This window comes from Serinus canaria, chromosome 3, assembly GCF_022539315.1.
Source record: "Serinus canaria isolate serCan28SL12 chromosome 3, serCan2020, whole genome shotgun sequence".
Lineage (NCBI taxonomy): Eukaryota > Metazoa > Chordata > Aves > Passeriformes > Fringillidae > Serinus > Serinus canaria.
Genome location: NC_066316.1, coordinates 49,552,169 through 49,573,532, shown reverse-complemented (window position 1 = coordinate 49,573,532; position 21,364 = coordinate 49,552,169). Strand labels below are relative to the sequence as shown.

General features: G+C 37.8%; 1 protein-coding gene across 1 annotated transcript in view; it reads left to right on the top strand.

The window, feature by feature from the left end:
• Window positions 1–21,364, top strand: part of MAP3K5 (mitogen-activated protein kinase kinase kinase 5) — a 98,531-nt gene that overhangs the window by 49,111 nt on the left and 28,056 nt on the right. The window contains exons 8-13 of the mRNA XM_030235598.2: window positions 502–614; window positions 6,499–6,658; window positions 8,724–8,877; window positions 11,404–11,511; window positions 16,655–16,704; window positions 20,757–20,852. Coding sequence (XP_030091458.2) covers window positions 502–614; window positions 6,499–6,658; window positions 8,724–8,877; window positions 11,404–11,511; window positions 16,655–16,704; window positions 20,757–20,852 — 681 coding nt within the window. The remainder of the gene's footprint in view (window positions 1–501; window positions 615–6,498; window positions 6,659–8,723; window positions 8,878–11,403; window positions 11,512–16,654; window positions 16,705–20,756; window positions 20,853–21,364) is intronic.

Here is a 21,364-nt window from a genome sequence, read left to right as displayed (position 1 = left end):
TGAAATCATAGCTAAGTGTGAGGTATATTCTTATATCAGTTGCTTCTGTGTGTGACTTTGTAGCAGATCCACAATAAAATCTGAGGTTTCAAGTCAATAAAATTTCATATATTAAAGACTAAATTAATGAGCTTATTAATAAATATAACTCTGAAACACGTCTTTTACAGACTGATAGTATTATTTGGCTTTATCTTAAAGGAATATTGATCTTAGAGAAATATTGTAAGATACTGTGACTTTACTGGGATAATTTTACTAGGATGGATGATTAGGATCTGTGCTTGTTGTGTGGGGGGAAAGGAAATGGGAGGAGGATGTATAAATACCAGACTCCTAAAAATAACCACAAAGAATGTGTGGAAAACAGTAAAATATTTTTGCTTCTATGGATTCTTGCTGTGTAAACAGGAGATAAGCTCTTAAATTACCTAAAACTGTAATGATGTCCCAACTAGATTGCATTATTTACAAAGTAAGCTTGAATGTTTGTTTTTCTAGGTTCAAGAAGGCGTTTGAATCAGAGCCAACGTTACCAGCAGGAATTAATTATGCAGTACTCCTCCTGGCAGCTGGACATTGCTTTGATACTTCCTTTGAGCTGCGGAAAGTTGGTAATTATAACTTGCAAATTCATGGTGAAATCACATTCTAGTGAAAGTACACTACCACCCACTATTATAGGGGAAAAATCTGATGGTTGTATGTGAAAGCTTTGATAGAGAGCATGTGAATATTTAAGTTGGTCTCTCACACCACTGCTGATCCCACCTGACTGCAGGTGAGTGCTGTCATGAAGATGTGGTTTCAGTGTCAAGGTTTTAAATGGTTACCAGAATTCAGTAAAAGCTAAGCTTCTTTGTAATGGCATCATTTGTGTGAAGCAGGAGCACCTGAAATGGGAATCCAGTTCCAGCCAGCACTCTTTAAAACAAGCAAACACAAACACCTGGAGGGAATATGGATGAGAAGTCTATCCTAAGACTGAGGAAAATGAATTTGACTTGAGCTTGGGTTGGGTTGAGAGAAGAATATTTATCTTCTGATACATTCTTAGAGGCTTCTGAATGTCTTTATTCATAGAATCATAGGGATAACAGTGATTTGGGTTGGAGGGACCTTTTAAAGACCATCTAGTGCAATCCCCTGCTGTAGGGATCTAGGGATCTAGGGCAGAGACATCTTTCACTAGATCAGGTTGCTCAGACTGACCTTGGACAATTCCAACAAAGAAACATTCACTTCTCTGGGCAACCTGGTCCAATGTCTCGCCACTCTTGTAATAAAAAAGTTTCTTTTTTAAGAAGGAAGAATTAGTTTATGATTTTGTTTGTGATTTTCTGGATTCAAGGAGAGTGAAAACTCAAGATTATTCAGTAATACGTTCAGGGAAGATTTGGGAGAAAGAACTGCATGTTGTAATATGCGTTGCATTTGGTGTTCTTCTCCATGAATTTGTATAATTCTTGACTTTCTGTAAAGTCTTTTTTTATCTTTGCTTCTCCTGAGAAGGTTGTCAAGTGAGAAAGAAACAAATTTTTTCACTCCACTGAATTTATCTGTATTCAGTGACTGCTCTAGTTTTGAAGTTAGGTATTCACTGTACATCTGGAAGTAATTTCCTGGGTAATTTTGAGTGTGAAGGTCAGAGTGAGATGATTACTTTCACATAAATAGTGGAAGTGAAATTTAAATTCTCAGGTGTAAATGAAGGTATTAATTTTATGTGTGAGGCTGCGTAGAGTTGCCCCAAATACTGTGTTTGCCCTTCTGTGAGTGGGTGAGATTTTGCTTTTTGGTTGCCATAGAGGACTTCCACATCCTATGCTGAAATTTGAATTTTTTTGCCAGAGTAGGAGGTAAGAAGATACATTCTATACATTGCATGGCATTTACAAATACTCACTTGCTGGCCTAACTTTAAATTAGGTAGCTTAATGGATCCGGGCTTTTTTTTTTTTGTATGGTTAAATATGAATCCTTTACTTTTAAAGAAACTTCTAATTGCATACAGACTACAGCCAGCTAGATCTGTACAAATTTGTTTTACTGATGAAATTTATGTGCTATTTCTTTGGCATCATCTTCTTACGAGTTTGTCCAGTGTTGTTTTCCTTATTGTTTGTATTGAGACTGTTACAGAATTAATGTTCGTTCTTACATAAGGTTCCATCCCCAGCTGATGAATTATTTAGTGCAGAAGTATCCTGTTCCTTAGATAGTTTGTTTGTGTGTTTGTTTGCCTGTCTCATGCTAACATTTAGTTGGTGTCTGCTGGAAGCCCTTGATACAGCACCCCCTCCTGTTAGCTACTGGTGTCCATTTTTCTTTTTTGTTATGGGGAATATTGCCAAAATACTCTTAGTCAGACTGACTCAGCTATTTTGAAACCTGTTTTCAAATACATTTATAGTGTAGTGTACCCTATGTGTATCATTGGTCGTTTGTTTCTTGTTGATAAGACTGTGGTCACTATCATGGAATGCCGGGTTGAAAAGTACATCCAGGATTATCTGCTACAAACTTTCTCTGGAAAAGCACACTCTAGACAGGATGGCCCAGCACCTGTCCAGCTGAACCTCAAATATGTCCAAAGTCAGCAAATCCACTGTTTCCCTGGGAAATGAGTCCAAGAGCTGATTCTTCAAATTTTGAAAAATTTTCATCTCGTGCCCAATTGGAAATCCCCAGTAGTAACTTGTATCTATCACCCTTTGTCGTTTCCTTGTGACTCCTTGTTAAAAGGGAGTCTCCATCTTCTTTGTATCCACCCTTTTCCCGCTGAATGGTGATAACACCTCCGCTAAGCCTGCCCCTCAAGGCTGAACAAACCCAGCTTTTCCTCATATGGCAGGCTTACAGTCCTTTGTTCATCTTTGTGGCCATTCTCTGGACCGTCTCCAGCCTGTCCACATCTTTTGTGTATAGTGAGAACCAAAACTGAACACATTATTCCAGAAGTGCCCTGGCAAGCACTGAATAGACTGGGATAATGGCTTCTTTATCCCTCCTAGTGATGCCCCTGTTGATACATCCCAACATCCCATTGGGTTTCTTAGCTGAAGAAACACACTGTTCACTCATATTCAGCTGCTTGTTTTTCAGGGCCCCCAGACCCCTTTCCACAGAGCTGTTCTCCAGTGCAATAGATCCCAGCCTGTGCTGCACTCCCAGATTATGTTTTCCCAGGTGCAAGACCTTTCAGTGATCTTTGTACAAGGTTTATCAGATGGCTGGAGTTATGCTAGATTCTGAGGATAGTTTAGTATTTTCTTTGTCTGAGGTCAATATTTTAAACAAAATCAGGCAATATCACAAAGATTATGTGGGAAAATGTTTTGAGTTTTTTTCTGGTCCTACATATCTCTTACATGTGTGTAATTCTTTTGATGACGCTTCTTGTTTAGATCTGTGTGTACAAGATCATTTTTTAGCAATAGTTAGATTTGCCAGGCAGTGCTTTCTGTTTGGTGTCCACCCACAGCGTTATCTGTAGTACACAGAAATTAGAGAAGCTCTGCTTTCTGCTGGGAGATCAGGAGAGAAGCAAGAACAAACCCGTCAAGTTCAGTCCAGGTTATATGGAAATTGTATTGCTAGGCTGGGAAAGGTGTAGGGAAGGATGCAGTCATTATCAGTTCTTCAGAGGGTGCATGAGACTGTAATTAGGAGATGCATATCTGATTACATTGGGAATATTGTAATAACTGCAGTAAAATAAGAATAAATCCAAGAGAATTTTTACCAATCTACATTAGATTAGAAAATTTGCCTTCTAAAAGCTCCCACCTGTACCTGTCAGATAATAGTTCACAACTAAATGAGCAAATGGACCATTAATAAAAACCCTCCTTCTATTTTCTTGGTAGTATTGCTTTCTTAACCATACTTTGAAACCAGAACAGAAATGCTATGACAGTTATGAACTCTGCAGGCTGTGCAACTTTGACACACAAAGGGTCATGTAATATGAATTGTTCCATCAATACTTGATCAAGAAAAGCAGTTTATAAATAAAGCCTTCAAACTAATATTTAACTTGTAATATCTACTTACTGTTATCTTATTTTCATCAGAAGCTGTGGGTATATTTTTGGTGTTATAAAAACAAAGGCTTTTTTGGTGTTAATGTTTCCTCTATTTTGCCTCATTTGTTTTAAAGGCAAATATTTCTGATAAAATATACTGGAATTCCTGCTGCATTTTTTCCCTCCCCTTGTGAATGGCAAGTTTATCATGGAAGGATAGAATGTCTTGACTTTGCTTGGATTTTTTTTTTACTCTCAAGAACCTTTTAAAGATGATGAAATAAAAATAAATTTAGAAAAGGGAAATTACACAAGGAGACCGTAAACTCAGAATTAAATTCATGAAGGTTCACTTTGCAAGTTTCCAAAATAATCCTCCCCCCCACCAAGTTCTTTAAATTGGAGTTGTAGTCTTTAGAACCTCTTACTAATGTCATCTCCAAGCAGCTACATTTCAGAGATAAGTAGCTTGCCTTTCAGGGAGGAGTAACTTTATAGATGAGCTTTGCAGAGGATGGTCAGCAAACTAGAGTGAGTTATAGCACCAAGTACCTCACTTTTCTCAGAAGAACTTGATGAGAGTGTGATGTTGCCTTCTCTAAGGTAATAGGATCCACCTGACAGAATACTTGGGTAAAACTTCCATTTTCTCCAGGCTGCAAAGCAGTAATGATTCCCAAACTTGGTGTCCTGAGGTACTGCCACACATCCATCCTTTCTCCCCCTATCTTCCTCTAAGTCTCCCTTACAGAGCTGGGACTCAAAATGGTTGCTGTCACCAGTCCTACCCTCCTAGCAAACACCTCTCCCTGCCAGCCAGTTACATGGGTCCCTCCCCATGTGAGTTGTACTCTTCATCAGACCCACACACTCAGTTTGTACCTCACTTGAGCTCTGGCCCTATGCACAGCTGTCAACAAAGGCAGGTCCAACTGAAATGGTCCAGGTATCTCAGTGATACCAGTTCCTAACACCTCTTGTGGTGAAATCACATTAAAAGCCTGTGGAAGTTAGTAGGTGTCTGTCTTTTGTTGTGTGTTGCTATCAAATGCATTCAAATGTTTTAGACTTTCTAGTAGAGCCCTTTGGTCTTTGCAGATAGTGCTGAGGAGTGTTACTTTAAAGTCCTGGGGGAGATGAATTTTTTCTATTTACTGTGTTTTCTGGATAGCATTCAGGTTTTGTTCTCTAGAACGCAGTTAAAGTTGAACACTTTCAATACAAATTCCCCCTCCCAGTTCTCCACTGACTAGTGGAGGTGTACATCTTCAAGTGGTCTCTTTGACAGTGTGAGTGTGTATAGCACGCTGGCTGAAAGCCTTGCAGAGATGGTCACCATGGTACCCTGTGGAGCTGATGGAGGTGACATTTCTCAGGCAGATCAGAGATACTTTGTAACATCTATGGCATTTTTAAAAGCCTTTATTACCTGACATTGATGTCATAAAAATGTGAGCAATGTGATAAAACAAGAGAAACTTTGTAGGCTGGAATGTAACTTACATAATGATACCCATTTTGATAATATTTATTACTGCTTACACCATGAAGTTTAGTCTGCTAGCTACTCAGGGAAGGTTAAGGAAAAAAAACAAGATCAAGAGTTGCATTGAAATTTCTTGTGAATACTCAGCCTGAATATCAAGGACAATGGAAGATGATGTGGGATGGAAACTGTCATAGTGGAGTAGTGTGGGAAAAGTGAATAAAAGACTACAGTGGTGGAGCGGCTTGTTGTGTAAGCTGGAAATGGTGGTTTTTTTGCAGGGGATGGTGTAGCATATCTCATGTTAGCTATATGTAGCAGCTCACATGAACTAAAACTCATCCTGAAGGCCACAGGGGAGCCTGTGTTTCTCAGCAAACTTAGCAAGTCAAAATAAAACCTGAGGCTCGCCGTAGTCTTGAGTTGCTGAGGGGCTTGTGAATATTAATAGATGTCTTTCATTGGGGTAGGACTTGCGGCAGTTAAAAGAACATCACTGCTGGAAGAAGCCCAGTGGATCATCTGTTCCTTCTGCATGGGACCTTGTCTATAAAGGTAAGTTTGGGGCTTGGGGCTTTTAAATTAAAAAAACAAAGCAGAAAAAAACATAATAGGTGCCTTATTCAGCATCTGTTAAGTTTTTGCAGCTATGTTGTGTTGCCTAAGGCCCCAATTTACCTTTACAGATGAGGTCCATGCAAGAACATAGGTAATCTGACTGTGGCCTTGTCCTGACAGTGATGTCTTAACATTCCTTTCTTGAGAAGCCTGTAGGAAGAGGGGGTGGGGAAAAAAGAATTTTCTACCTATTAGAAGGTTTGGAAGGCAAATAACATTAACTGGTAAGTATGATTTCCATCCTATTTTATCCAAATGGAGAGGGTATAGTCATGTAAGCAATTAAAAGATTTTGAATAAGGGAAATGGTTATTTCAAAATTGCATTACTACAAATTCTTGTGACTTGTTATTCTCTTTCCTACAGGAGTAAAGATCAGCAGCCTGCTTGGTAAAAAGGGGAGCTTGGAGAAACTGCAAAGCTATTGGGAAGTGGGATCTTTCTTGGGGGCCAGTATGTTGGCTAATGATCATATACGAGTGATCCAGGCTTCAGAAAAGCTGTTTAAACTAAAGGCACCAGCATGGTAAGGTGATAAACAAAGCCATGTACTTTCCTATGTTTTAAAATGTTGGACTCCCTCAGCTTTCACATTAGGCACTGTACTCAGCTGACAGGAGATATGTTTTGTGGTTTTTAACAGATTTTTACTGTGTGTGTGTTATTTCACTGTGCTTTTATCCAGAGAAAGGACTCTCTTCCCCTTTGCCCTCATTCAGGGGTAGATCTGATATGGGTCTTTAATTTGCTGTGTGAGAAGGGCAGATTCATCATGGACTTCAGGCTCTTCTGAGGGCAAAGGGGAAAGGAGGAGTTGCTTGCAGCTACATTGCTGAAGAGAAGTGGTAGTGGCTTGTGAGTTTAATCCTAACAGCCTGAAGGTTTTGGGCAATGAAGACAGCTTAGCTAGGGAGGCCTGGCTGTACCTTTCAGTATTGTTAAGGTTATGACACACAGCAGTTCTTTTAGGAACTGAGTACAAGCGAGCTGTGTGGTGGCAAGCTGCATCTTGTAGTGAATGAGAAGACTGCAAATCAAAGTCCAGTTAATAGAAAGGCCATAAATCCAGGGTTAGAGGCAACCCTGTAAGCTCAACCTCTGTTATGTGAAGGCCCAGAGATATGTGCTCTGACAGCAGGTTTCCAGAACCTGTGGTGAATATAGGCAGCAATTAAGGACCAGTCAACTACTCATTAAGGGCTGGGATTATTTTAGATGGGGAGAACCAAGACTCCTTTCTGACTAAAAAAGTTGTCACTCTGCTAACTCTAAGAGTGAGCATCACAATGTATATGTTCTTATCTCTTTATAAAGGATACATTGTGCCTCCAGAAGGTGATCAGAGGGATGCTAAAGTACAGAAATGCTGAACTTCTGTATTGACATAACATAGAAACTGTCAAAATTAAAAACTCTAATTTTCAGACAAAATATTTTGTAGATGCTTTTTACAATGTATTTATTTGCAAGGTTTTCAATTTTTACTATGTGTTTATTTTTCTAAGAAGCTGGATAGCACTCTCTGGAAGCCTCCTGGTAGAATTTTCTGGAGTTTATGAATGCCTGGTTGTCAGGATTTTATGTACCTTAGTGCCTTTGGGGTTTAAGTCTGTGGATTAAACTCTGAAAATACAGCTCACTCATCTGTGCTTCGTGAAGAATTTCTCCTGTGAGCAATTCCTTCCTAGACTGTTGCCTGCTTTATAGCAGGACCCACTTGGTGCAAACAGGAGTAGACACAGTACCTTAAGCCATCTATCCTGATGGCCTAAGAAGTATAATTGGAAATTGGGCAGCTATGGAAATGTTCACTAAAGACTCTCTGAGGGTGAAACAAAGGTTTTCATTAATAGCCTAACTGTGATAAAGTGATAACAGTGATAAATTCTCTTTTAGTGTGTATATCTCATTGCTGTAGTATTCAGTAAAATTGTGTGAGAATATGTTTACAACCTTTTTTTCAAAAATGCCAAGAGAAAGCAATGGTACCAAGAAGCCCCATAAATCAGCCCCAGAAAATAGAACAACAGAGAGAGGGATAAACTGCATTTAGGGGAAACATTCAGCACACCAGTTGTCCTTCCCTAGCAATGCCAAAAGAGTGTTTTACATAGCTGTTGCCATCTTTGCAGGATAATCAGTTCCAGAAGCATCATGTTTTAGAAATGTGTTAAATAATTGCCTATGCAGACACAATAGAGGAGATAAAACACTTAAACTAGTGGACTTTTCATCTGAATTTTTATTTGAGGTAGGTCACTACTGAAACAAGTTGGACATAGTCTCAGCTTGGTCCTTAGGCAGAGGATGTAGCTCTTTCAGGAATTGTTCATGGTTTAGGATAGGAGACACAATATGGTATATGGGAAGGAAAGAATGTTCCAGGACTCTTTTGTATTTCAGTTGCCTCATTTAGCAGCTGTGTTTTCAATTCTAGTTGGGAATTGTAATTATGAAAAGCAATCCTAGAGAAGCAAAATGTTACTGCCAACCTTGGTGTTGCAATGGTGAATACTTCAGTTGTAGGTAGAGACATTAGTGCTTAAAAACTGTACTGAATTTACTATCTGTGTATGTTTGCATGGTCACAGGTACCTGAAGTCTATTGTAGAGACTATTTTGATATATCAGCATTTTAAGAAACTGACCCCAGAGCAACATACAGCCAAACAGGAACTTGTGGACTTCTGGATGGACTTCCTTGTTGAAGCCACGAAGACAGATGTGACTGTAGTTCGATTTCCAGTAAGTGGCTGGTTTTTTGGGTCTTTGAGACATTTTTTTGGTAGTGTTTTTGTGGATGGGCTCTTTTAAAACAAATTGTGGTGTAAAGGAAATGAGCACAAAGCACTGCTTCTTTTTAGGTGGCCAAACTAACTGTCCAGAAAAAATGTATTTGGCCTGAATCTTAGATTGATTTTAATTGAATGCACATGGGTACAACAAGATTGCACAATGTGTTCCATACAAAATTAATAAGGAAAAAAAGTCAGGATAGAATTTTGCTATTTATTGTTTGCTACCAATGGGTATACTCCTAAAGCAAACATTTACAGTGTACTCTAGGTGATTATATATTAACTATACGGTGTTTTGAAAAAAAAATGATATTAATTTCAGTCTTTTTCTAGCTCAGCAGGCTTTGTATACTCCACTGCCAATTAAGACTGTGCCCTTTCAGAGATTAAAATCAGCCCAAACAGTCAGAAATCTCTTGTTCCAGCTACTAGAAAATGCATTTCAACAACATTGCACTATAAGTGTGTGTGTATATATGTTTATTTCTGATTTCTTCCACAAAAAATTTGCTGACAATTTTTATTAGATGCCCCAGTGCTGCACCGTGTATGCAGTACCCTGAAAGTATACTGTAAATAAGTCTATGTTTTCTGTACCTATTAACTCTATATGTCCAGGAAGTAATGTCTTGGGTATTCCTTTCAGCTAACCATCAGTAAAACCAGCTTTTTGTCTTAAATAGCAATTGCTATTGCCTCTCAGATAGTTAAAGTGGATACAGGTTGTTTTGTACAGTTCATTTACTTTCCGTGTGTAGATGTGCTACTAAACTGTTAGGAAGACTTCAATGTTGAACACAAGAGCTTGAGGCAGTAAAGTAAAAACAACATGAGACTGTCTAAAGAGCTTGGTTTTCCTTTTCTGATGAGAACAGGTAGAAAGTTTTGCCAGGAAACAAAAGATATTTTGAATCTTCTGGGTTTTGTACAAGACAAGGCATAATCCTTTTAGATTTTAGATGCTGGAATAGTTCAATTTCATACTTACAGTAGCCTCTGACTTATAAAACTGTCCAAATAAAATTGTTTGAATTTTTATTAATATTCAGAGGCAAACCAAAGCTGATCACTGTGATAGCATGAGCCAAGAGATAAATCCAGTGTCCACCTTGTTTGATGGTGTTGTACAGGAAGTTGGTTGGAGCGTGGAGCTGACAAGGCAAAGGTCATCCCTGTATAGACTCAGTGATCCCTCTGGGTCCCTTCCAACTCAATCTGTTCTGTGATTTTGCACTGGTGTTGCAGACAGAGATATGGGATTTTGTCATAAGACAAAAACGCTATTCATAATGAAAATCACACAGCTCAACAAGTCAACAAAATGAAAATTAGCAACTTTCTTTTCCCTCCCATCTCCCTGATCGCAATTAGTTTATTCTAAAAGAAGTTTTTTTTCCTTTTTCCTTATTGTGCATTGTTCTGTGTATTCTGAGAGTTTGAGCTTATGAGCTCCACTGTCCATGGGTACTAGCTTAGCTGTTAGCTCTCTCTTACCTAGTAGCATCAGTGTCATCACTTTGGCATTTAGAGGAAGGAATGACAGTGCACAGACAACTTGTTAAAGGATAAAGACCACAGTTTGTGAAATGGCTTAAAGCAGATTTTACAAATTGTAGGTGAGATGCCAAGCAACACATTTTAATTCCCGCTGCTTATAATTTACAGAGTTAAATATGTAGGTACTTTTCAGAATTCAGAACTGCACTACTTCCAGTGTATCTCTGTGCTTATCAGCTCTGAAGGAGGAGATATGGCTTAGATTTCACTCTAAGCCATGGCTCTCTCCAAGACTTTCTACCTTGATGTTTATATACTTTTTTTTGAAAAGATGTAGACCGACTTGTCCTAGTCAGTCATTGTTGCATCTCATCTCTTTTAAATGTTGCTTCTAGTTTTTGTTCTCTTATTCCACAACATTTTCTATTCTCTTCAGCTGTCAGCCTCTTGCAGTGGTACTTGTTACTTTTGAGAAAATAATTTGATCTAGTGGCTACAGTTCATGGTGGCCTAAATCAAAAGCTGTTCAGTTTAGCTGTAGGTCAATATGTTTCTCTGCTTCACTCAAATATGCTTCTACCAAAAGATGGTCAAGGTGTACCATGGACCTTCTCCGCATGGGAGAGAGACGTTCTAGAGTGGTTTTGTTGGTTCTAGAGTGGCATTGTAGGAGACTGAATTGTGACAGATTTCAAAACCTGGCATTTTTCAAAAAAATAATTTGCAAAATTGATACATGCTACCAATTGACACATAACAGCCTTATGTAAAAAAATTGAAGTTGGCTTTTTTTCTTTTTTATCTCAAATTACTGGCAGCCACACTAAACTAGCCCAGTACCTAAAATTTTGCATTTCATTATTTCCCTATTTTTCCTGCTATGGTATGACCAAAGAAATAGTTTTAACAGTTTTCAATATCTTTTTAAGTTCTACCAGTTTTGTACTAACTATTGAAAAAAATTTTTTTCTGCAAGGTTTTAATATTAGAACCAACAAAAATCTATCAGCCCTCATATCTCTCCATCAACAGTGAAGCTGAGGAGAAGACAGTATCCATCTGGCACGTGCTCCCTGATGACAAGGTATGTTTGTAGTTGTAACTTTTTTCACAATTTAAAAGTCTCATGGTACTTAAGGCATGTAGCATGTGACCAGTTGCATCTAATTATGATTCTGGAAAGTAGAAAAGTGTTTTAGTAACACACGGGAAGATGCTGAGATATTCTGCTGTGCTTAACATGGTCCTAATTTTCAAAGGATTTTTTGTTTTCCATAATTTTTCAGAATAACTTGCATTTTCCTTCAAGTTGTTTTAAGCCATTGTAGAATATACAGCAAATCTGTTGCCTAAGATTTCATAAGTAATTTACAATTTAATGCCATTGTACCAATAATGCAGCATAAAATCACTTATACTTACAGAAATATCTTCTTCCTGCCCTTGCAGTTTTATGTGTCAGCTGTGATAAATACTCCTTTAATATGAAAGTAATAGAGACTGGTATAGTAAAATGGGAGCAGAATCAATCAAATGCTGAAGTAGTTGGCAGAAGGATCGATGGATGCTCTAGAAACTGAAAATTCTGAGAAGTCTGTGCATCAAGGTGTGAGATAGCCAGACATATTGGGAAAGGAGCTTAGAAAATCTGGAGATGGAAGTGGAGAGGAAAGCCTAGAGTGGTTATTACATTCTAGGATGTGTTGGAAGCAAAATGTTGGTAAGAGGGATGACAGGGAGGATGTCTTAGAACCTTAGAGAAGGAAGTCAGCAAGGGAAAATGAAGGAGTATATGAAAAAAAAAGAGACTCAGTCAGCTGGAGGCAGAAAACCAGGGATGCTGTGATTTGTAAGAACCAGCACTGATCATTCTTCCATGGGAGCATTTTGTTTGCCTGCAGGATAAGACAATGAAGACATGTCTTTCAGGTAACCATAGAACCATTTAGGTTGGAAAAGACCTTCAAGATCACCAGGTCCAATTGCTAACCTAACACTAGCAAGTCCAATCTTCAGCTTTCATGCTAGCAGTCTGTAAAAGGAGAAATGTTTTTCAACACAAAATACAGTGACACTCTACTGCTTAGATTTTTTGTTGTGAGTTAATGAGAAAATGTAAATGGCAGCTGAAAAAGCATATTTAGAGAACAAACTGAAATGTTTGCCTAGACCAATAAATTTCTATTTATTTGTGCTTTATACTGACTGATGTTTTTTGAAGTAGGCTCAGCCTCTGAGAATAATTTAAAAAATAAATGTATGCAGTTCTTGGGCAAAACAAAAATTTACCATACAGAAAATAATTATTTGTCAGAACTACAGACTTAATCTTGCTATTCTAAAATACCTGTTTGGAAAGTATTTCTGTATTCAGAATTTATTCTGTTTAGAGACTACTTGAATGTGCTTTTTTTTTTTTTTTGTGGACTTTTTTGTGGACTTTTTTGTGTGTATATTTAGTTCACCTCCACACAATACTTTTCATTCTGTTAAGTGGCTTAACTGTAGTGTAAGAAGGAACAGATGACTAGAAGGAATTTTCTGGGCTGTTGAGGTCTGTTTACCTGTGTTGCAGATACTCTCCCCATATAATATTTCCCATAAAATGATCAAGCTCTTTTTAAATATTAGTATAGGTTTCACAGTTCACCAGTCATGCTGAAAAGTGGTTTGATAATTCCACTGCAACTGTAGAAGAACAAAGAGTGGGATATTGCTGGCGAAGTGAAAAGACCTTAAGTCTTCTAGTTTTCAGTCTGAATTTGTTGACATTTCATACACATTTGTTTTTTTGCTAACAAAGTGTTTATGTTAAGGGGTTTCCTTTCTCTCTCTGAGATTTACCTTACAGTATTTTTAAGAAGAATTCTAATATCTCTTAGTGTGGGGATTTGGTGTAGGTTTCTTTTTAGGCAAAACAAGTAGGCTTGGTGTACTGTCCACACATGGCACCTCATTGCCGTGACTTCCCATGTTCTACTTAGAATTAACCTTCCTGGAGCACGTGCACTCATATTCCAAAATATGCATTCATTTATCATTTAGCTACTGGGGTATTTTGCTTGATACATTCAGCAATGGCATTTTTTCATAGCTGTGTAATTTGACTGCCCAGTTACCCTCTGTCTGGGGGAAGGATTTGAATGTATTAGTCTCTGCCTGTTTGGTGCTCAGAAGACAGGGAGCATGTTAAACATTTCTTTCCATTTTCCTCTTCTCCTTCCTGATGTCAGGCATGGGTATTTTCTGCAGAACAGGATTTTCCTATTTTTCTGGCCTAGTCTTAATCATTGGCATTAGACATTAGGTGAATTCCTTGTACTTTCGCTCTGTCCCAGAATCCTTACTGTGGTGAGCTTATTGAGTAGCCAGGAGTCTGATTGAACTCTGTACCCTGTGAGCCATCATACCCATTGAAAGAATGCGATGAGCAATTTGATAGTTACACCTTCAGCTGTACAATTATGGTCTGTTGCAATTTGTCTGAGTCCTTAGAATCCATCAGAAACCTCGCAGGGAGAAAAGGGACTAGAAGAATTTGGAGACACCAGCTTCCTTTTCAGCTGAATATAACCAGTACAATATTTGTCTTTGCTAAGAGATTTTGTGAAGGAAAAGGATGTCTTCTCTGTCAGTCTACTGCACAGAGGAAGACTCATACTTTGGTCCTTAGTAGCCTGAAAACAAACATTTTTGGGGTTGGTTAAAAAGCAAGCACCACCTATCTCTGCTGCAAGGGCGTGTTAGACAGCTGGGCTTGGAAATGTCTTCATCTATCCAAGTTCAGCCATAGGTCTGTCAGAGCTTTAGCAATTCCTGCTTCAGATTTCAGTTCATTTTGGCACATAAATTAATGGTTCTACTTGTTTTCCAGAGTTTAGTCAGTGGTCCAAGAATAAGATCTGTGAGTTACAAAGTGTATGAACTTCCTTTCATGCACAAAGAAGTTGAATTTCCATTTCACATCCAAACTGAAACTCAGTGGAGTCTGCAGCTGGCACTTATGTATTAAATAGACAAATGACAGTCAATACCAGGATAAATAATGCAGCCTCTTTCTTTTCTATTGCTTTTTAGCTATGTATTTTAATATTTATGTTTTTAGATAAACAACTGCCAAGAAAAATCAGACAGCATTTTATTTTGTAGAAGGCACATTACCTTCGCCTTGCAATTCCCTAATTTTAGCAGCCCTGCCCGCATGGGGTTAGAGGAATGCAGCAGTGCTGTTTGTAAGTTTGAAATAGAACAGCCTGTCTCTGTTTGGCTTTGGCTTCTGAATCCATTTTGAGTTTTGTTTTGGGTAGTTGATGATTTTTTTTGCCTAACCAAAGAACAGATGCTGAATTTGGATAGCACGCCTCGTATATTTACTCCAATGTATTCAAACCTTGGCAAGATCATGAAGGGACATAACTTTTATGTTATTTCATTGCTTGAGAACTTTGTGTGATAATTAAGATTTAAGAGATTAATTGCACGTAGATGACAGGTAAAAAACCAATACTAATGCTTCTTGTTATGTTTCTTGAGCATTTCTGCTGCTCAGGACGTATATTTTAATTTATTTAGATTTTAGATTATTCTCAATAGTGGGAATTGGACAAACACCAATAGCTAAGGTCTGAAAAGAGTTTATAAGCATGGAAAATTGAAAACTAGCAGATTTTGTATATGAAGGGAGTTGTAAAAGGATATGCAGAAACCCCTCTCATTAGCATAGGGATTGAGTTGATCTTCCTTCATGTGAGAGAACCAGGCAACATTTCACAAGCATGCCATATCTAGCATCAGTTAGTTCTTCCACTTTAAGATGCAAATCCAGCTTTTCCTAATATTGGGCTTCTCTTCTGTTCCTTTACCCTCTAAAGAAACCCTTACCCCATTTAACATTGAAGAGATATGGAAGCTACTGCTTTGTACGTTACACTTATAATAGTTATGGAACTTGTGCATCAAGAAAGATGTTTGCTTGTATTTTTGGTCCATTGTGTTAGGCATTTCATATTAGCATCACAACATTTAATGTGATTTGAGCGGGAAGGAAAAAATTACAGAGGAGGAAAAAAATGATGTAGAAATCATCATAGAAAGCTGTTAGGGCTGTGAGAGTAATTTCCACTGTCATTTTCTGCACATTGTGCAACTATTTCAGTGGTGTATCTGTTCTGACTTCTGTATATTTCACTACTCATTTTATAAGCTACACATTTTTGAGTCTTCTTTTGGAATACATTTGATTATGTTTCTGTTTGATAGTATGCCCTTGCTCAGATCACTAAAATGACAAATGAAATTCAGCTGCAGAAAGGAAAGGTTCTTCAAATATGGGGCTCTTTGTAATGGGATCCCAGTGTTGCCAGGGCTGTGAGGAGGTGTAATTCCACCTTTTCCTGAAAGGAGAATGTTTTCTTTAGGAGACACAAAAGACTTCTGTTTGCTACAGTAAAGTTTTAATAGAACATAAACATAGAGCAATATAACTGTCTACAGAGAACTGTTGAATACACTTCTGCTGAATGTGACAGCTTTGTAAATTTAAAATTAAAAAGATCTGAAAATAAATGAGGCCTGGCCCTTTGTTTTTTCATAAGGTGGCTTCTTTCCTCCAGTCATGTTTTCATTCCAGCAGCTCTTAGGGGCTTTGGTGCATTTTTATCACTCTCTTCTGGATTCCTAGTGAAATCGTCTCCTTTCTGTTTCCTTGGACACTTTGCCTTCATAGTTGAGCAATTCTTTCTATTTGTCAAGAATTTTCTACTTTGCTCTCCTGCATTAGGCTTTCTACTTGTAGCTCTCTCCACCTGGCCTTCCCCTACACAAAGGGATTGAGTGTGCAGGGCAAGCTCTCATTATTCTCAGAGGTGGAATATTTTCCCCCCTCCTTTTGTGAGTATTACATGTGATCCCAAGTTCAGTAACTGAACAAGAGTGTACTGGCATCTCTTCTGATCTGCTCTTTTGAATGTTTTCTAAAGTAGTAAATTGTGTTTGCAGCATAAACGGTGAAGAAATAACCCAAATTCCTCCCATGTCAAACTTCTGTTACAGGTGAAAAAAATGCCTTGAAAAATAGGTGTTAACAGATAATAAATAAATAGACTGTTGTCATTTGAGTGTTTCCCCTTCCATTTCTTGAGTTTCATTCTAGAAGATATTCATACTGGCTCTTCATATAAAGGAGGAATATTTTGTTTGTTTATTTATTTTTTTACTGTGTGTTACAGAAAGGTATCCATGAGTGGAACTTCTGTGCTGCTTCTATTAGGGGGGTAAGGTAAGTTGTTTCCTTTTTTGTTTTGAAATACAAGGAGTAATTGAATGAATTTGTATTATGCTGCTGCTGCAGACCTTGGAGTGACTGTGATATTTTATCACTGCTGTAACCTCTTGCAATCTATTCTCCACCTTAGTATCTTTTTTTTTTTCCCTAGGATTTATCTATATTTGTCATCCTGCAACTTTCCACTTTCCTTTTAGTGTAATTAGATGAAAAAGGTCCAGAAAACTTACATTTTTAAAATAGTCATTACTCTGTTCTAATAATAACTGTTCCATACACAGAGTTGTTGCTATGTCTGCAGGACATTTTTGCACAGATGGATGATTCTTTTTCCTTCCAAAAAGTAACTTAAAAACACCAAACTATCAATAGGCATGGGAATTCAATCCTGTGGGATTCAGCTTATTTTAGGCAAAAATTGCAACAATATGCTTAGTTCAGTCTGGTTTGGGTTTTGGCTACAGTATGTTTTTGTGTGCTTCTAAAAAAAATAAAGAGGGAAAGAAAGAATTTATTTGTTTATTTACTGTCATTTTGGTTTTTCCTTCCCCTTATTAAGCCGTGCTGTGGTCAGTACAGTTTCTGGTGCAGCCTCCTGCTTTGGTTATTTAAACTGTAAATTATAATTTAAATTTTCAATTGATTTTCCAATCCGTTCATCTGAACAGATGTCCAAAACAACTCAGATGACTTTACAGTGAGCCAAGAGTCACTGTGAATTCTTAGAGAACTCTCTGGCTCCCTCCATGAGGAGCTGCAGGGGGAAATATTTATTTTATAGCATGAAGCTGAATGCGGTTTTTTCTTCTTCTTTTAAATATATGCAAGTTTCTGATCACTTAATTTTTCTGTATTCTACAGGGTTTTTTTCTTACTTTTATGAAGGCAAGTGTTGTTTGGGGTGGGTGACCCTGCTGAACTAGGCCTACTTCTAATCTATTTTTGTATCAGGACTATTTTTGGCTACTTTGAGGCTCCTAGACTTAAAGCGGTCTAGGAAGGGGCAGTTCTCAGCTTTATAAGGATTCTCAGCCCTTCTAGACTAGGAAGAGTCAGCTTTGGAAATGCAGCCTTAATGTACAAAGCAGGTCTTTGTACATGATCTTGGAGGCTTTTATGACAAAGACCTCCATAAATATTTATGGTACTCCATAAGGAGACAGCGGGTCTGAGGAGACACCTGGCTTTGAAATGGCTCACGTTTTTGGTAAATACTTCACTGCAGTGACAGAGGGTCACTTCTTCTGCCTGCTGTGTAACAGCCAGTGTAATCAGCATTTTGTTTCACAAGTAATAGGGTTCGGCTCTCAAGAGCTGCAAAACAACTTGGAAAGTATGTAGAACTCCCTGAGCAGAGCAGTGCTAAATCACACTCTGTATGCAGGAAGTCATAGCAGTTGGCTTTAGAGTAAGAAACTCATTGATTTGCAGTTCGTGTGCCAATGAAAATACCTCTGCTTCTGCCATATGCCCTCTTGACCTCTTCAATACAAGTGTTTCTTATTGAATCAGCCCAAACCTGCTGTTATTCTTTAAAGGATTTATCAGTTTTTTGGAACATGGTTGTTTCCTCAAGGTTCTTTGCATCTTAGGTTATCAAGCAAAGTTCCTACTCTTTTGCAGAGCTGACAGCATATGAGCAAGAAGGTAGGAAATTTATTTTTCCAATGGAAAACAAAGTGGCTGACTGAAATTTGCCAAACTACAAGTTGGCTTTTACTCACTGTTCAGAAGAAGTCCTGGATTATGAAATAACCACTACTCATGTTGTTTCTGTGGGAAAGTGCTTCAGAGGTCTGCATCTTTTTTTTTTTTTTGTAGCTCAAGAACTTAGACAAGCTTGAGAAAAGGATATTTGTCTTCCATCCCAAGTTCTTGGGGCTTTGAATCTCATCAGACTACTTAATTACAACATTAGAAGTCTAACATTACTGCTAGACTTCTAGAAAACACACTGAAGTTCCACACAGCTCCTTTTCTGAGATTCCTGCCAGTGTTCACCCGTTGAATCTGCTGCTTCATGTGGAAGTACTAGTAATCAATAGCTACAGGATTTGCAGTATTTCTTATAGACCAAGGGGAGTTCTGGATGCACATGAGCTGGGCACAAGGCCATGCTGCCCTTGTTTCCCTGTTTGTTTGTGGAGTTTAGTGAATTCAGCACCAGTTCTTCTGCCATAGATGTCAGTGGGTACTATGTCTGCTTGGGCACTGTCATAGTGAGGCATTTCCTGAGCAAATTATCCTGTGTCTTTTTATAATTCAGGTGATTTTTAGTCTTCCTTTTTCTAGTTTAGCTTTTTTTTCTTTTTCTTTTTTTTTTTTTTTCCCAGGGAGGAAAGCAACATATAAGCAATGTAAACCTTCATTTAAAGGTCTTAAATATTTATGAATTTCCCTGGCCTATGTGTACACTCCACATTGTTACCCTTTTATTCACTACTGTGTTTGTCAGTGGTTTCTGGGCATGTCAGGTTTCAACTAACAATTTAGTCAGTAAAATGTTTCAATGCACATGGAAATTGAATGAATAATTCTATTAATATCAGTTACTCCAATTCTAAAGAGTTTACTTATATGCTTGAAAAGCTTGAATTAAAAGTTAGTTTATAAGCTCAGGACAGTGACTATCTTCCTAAAAGTGTACACTAGTTAGCATTTATGAATTTCCCTAATGTAAAAATAAATGAGTCAACACACCCAGAGACAAATATGCTTATAATGAAGCTCACCCTTTTAATAAGCAGCTTTATGAAAGGCAGACCCCCCAGCTTCTCTGAAGAGTCATTTTTCATCAAAACTTACAGGATTTTACAATAGAGCAACCATAAAGGAGAACAAGGATCAGACAATCTTAAATACCTATTAAAGCTCAAAATAACAAGTATTTCTTGATACTTAAAAAACCCCACCCTGTTACATTAATCAAATCACCAATTCTTTGGCACAACATAATACATAATTCTACTTTATTGTGCTACAAATTAAGTAGCAACATGATGGCTGTCTTGATCCATCTAAAATAGATTGATTTAATTAGGACAATGGATTATTTCCAGTATATTAATAAGCTTAATAAGGAGACTTAATTTGGCTTGATTTCTCAAATACTGCATTATTTTCCCTTGTAACACCTCTAGCCATCCATTTCCTTCCATCCTTTTCTAATATAGTGAGAATCAATTATACTGCATCAGCTTGACAGCTGGCACTCAATATGTAACAAAGTTACAGAAAGAGCTATTTCAAATTGCATTTAATATTTTCTATAAGGAGCAGAGTAATGACATGCATATAAAACAGTTCTGGTGAATGAATATCTTTGCACGAACTGCCGCCTACTTGGGTGGAAAGCTGGCAACTGTACAAGAGTTTGCGCCTCTTCTGTTTTTGCACTGAGACAGTCATGCATCCATAAGAAAATGGCATACATGCCTCCTCTTTTATCTTTGCTCTGCAGTTTTAGCAGATAAAACCAAAACTGAAGGAAGACGTGAGCGGGCAAGTGTAATAAAGTAATTCACCTCGTATTTAGATGCTGATTTAATTTAAAAACACTTTTCTAATTTACTATCAAAGTACCAATTAACAAGGAGCTGAGTAGAAAATTTTGTGTTCAAGATTGAGCTCTGGCTGATGTCTAAAGCACAAAGAACTCATTATTTCAGTTCAAAGTCTCACTTTCTAATATGATTCTGAAAGGATGTTTCATTCTGGTTGCAGGAGTTAAATTAAAGGGCCTTACCTAAATGTACTGAAGACAAAAATGTCAGGTCAATGGAAATATTCCTATGAATTTCTTTGCTCCTACTATTTGTTGGGCAGTGTGTAGACTAGTGGGGCAAGCTGAATGGTAGCAAACATCAGAATGTGAACTTTGGAGGATACAAAAGAATGATTTTACAATAAGGAAAAGCTATGGATTCTCAGATTTAATCTGGTGCTTTCCCATGTTAAATGGGTTGATCTGTATGGTTTGACAAAGCTGGTAGAAGTCTTAGTAGTCTAAATGCATTTTTCAATAACTTTCTTGGCCGTTCTTTCAGCATTTCAAAGTTTGAAGAACGGTGCTGTTTCTTGTACGTGCTGCACAACTCGGATGACTTTCAAATCTATTTCTGCACAGAACTTCATTGTAGAAGGTGGGTCACAGTGTTATTTCAAAAAGCCATGGCCTGTGATGGGATAGATCCCTGCATGCACAACAGGGACTGATTGTTTCAGAGCTATGGTGAAAGCTGATCTGAGCATCCTCAGTGATCAGTTCTTTTGTATGAAATCTTAATGCACAGCACGCTGTGTACCTTAATACTCTGGGCATCTGACGTAGGAAGGGTCAAAGAACAAGCTCAGGGAAACATTAGAAACAAAGACAATTATGGATCTAATTATTTTTTACACACACCTTTCTGGGACTAGTTTTGTAATACTTATCATATTACGGCTTACTAAAAGCAAACGCCCCCAGTTCAACAAAGCATCCTAAACTTTAGAAGGACTTACTGAATTGAGAACATTTGGAGTATCAACAAAGTCTGGTCAAGATTTCTCTGTAACTGTAAATATGGTTTTACTTACAATTAAAAACCAGCACACTTGATTTCCTTTGTTTTAGCATATGTTTACATAAGTAAGATTGTACTTGTGTCCCTGA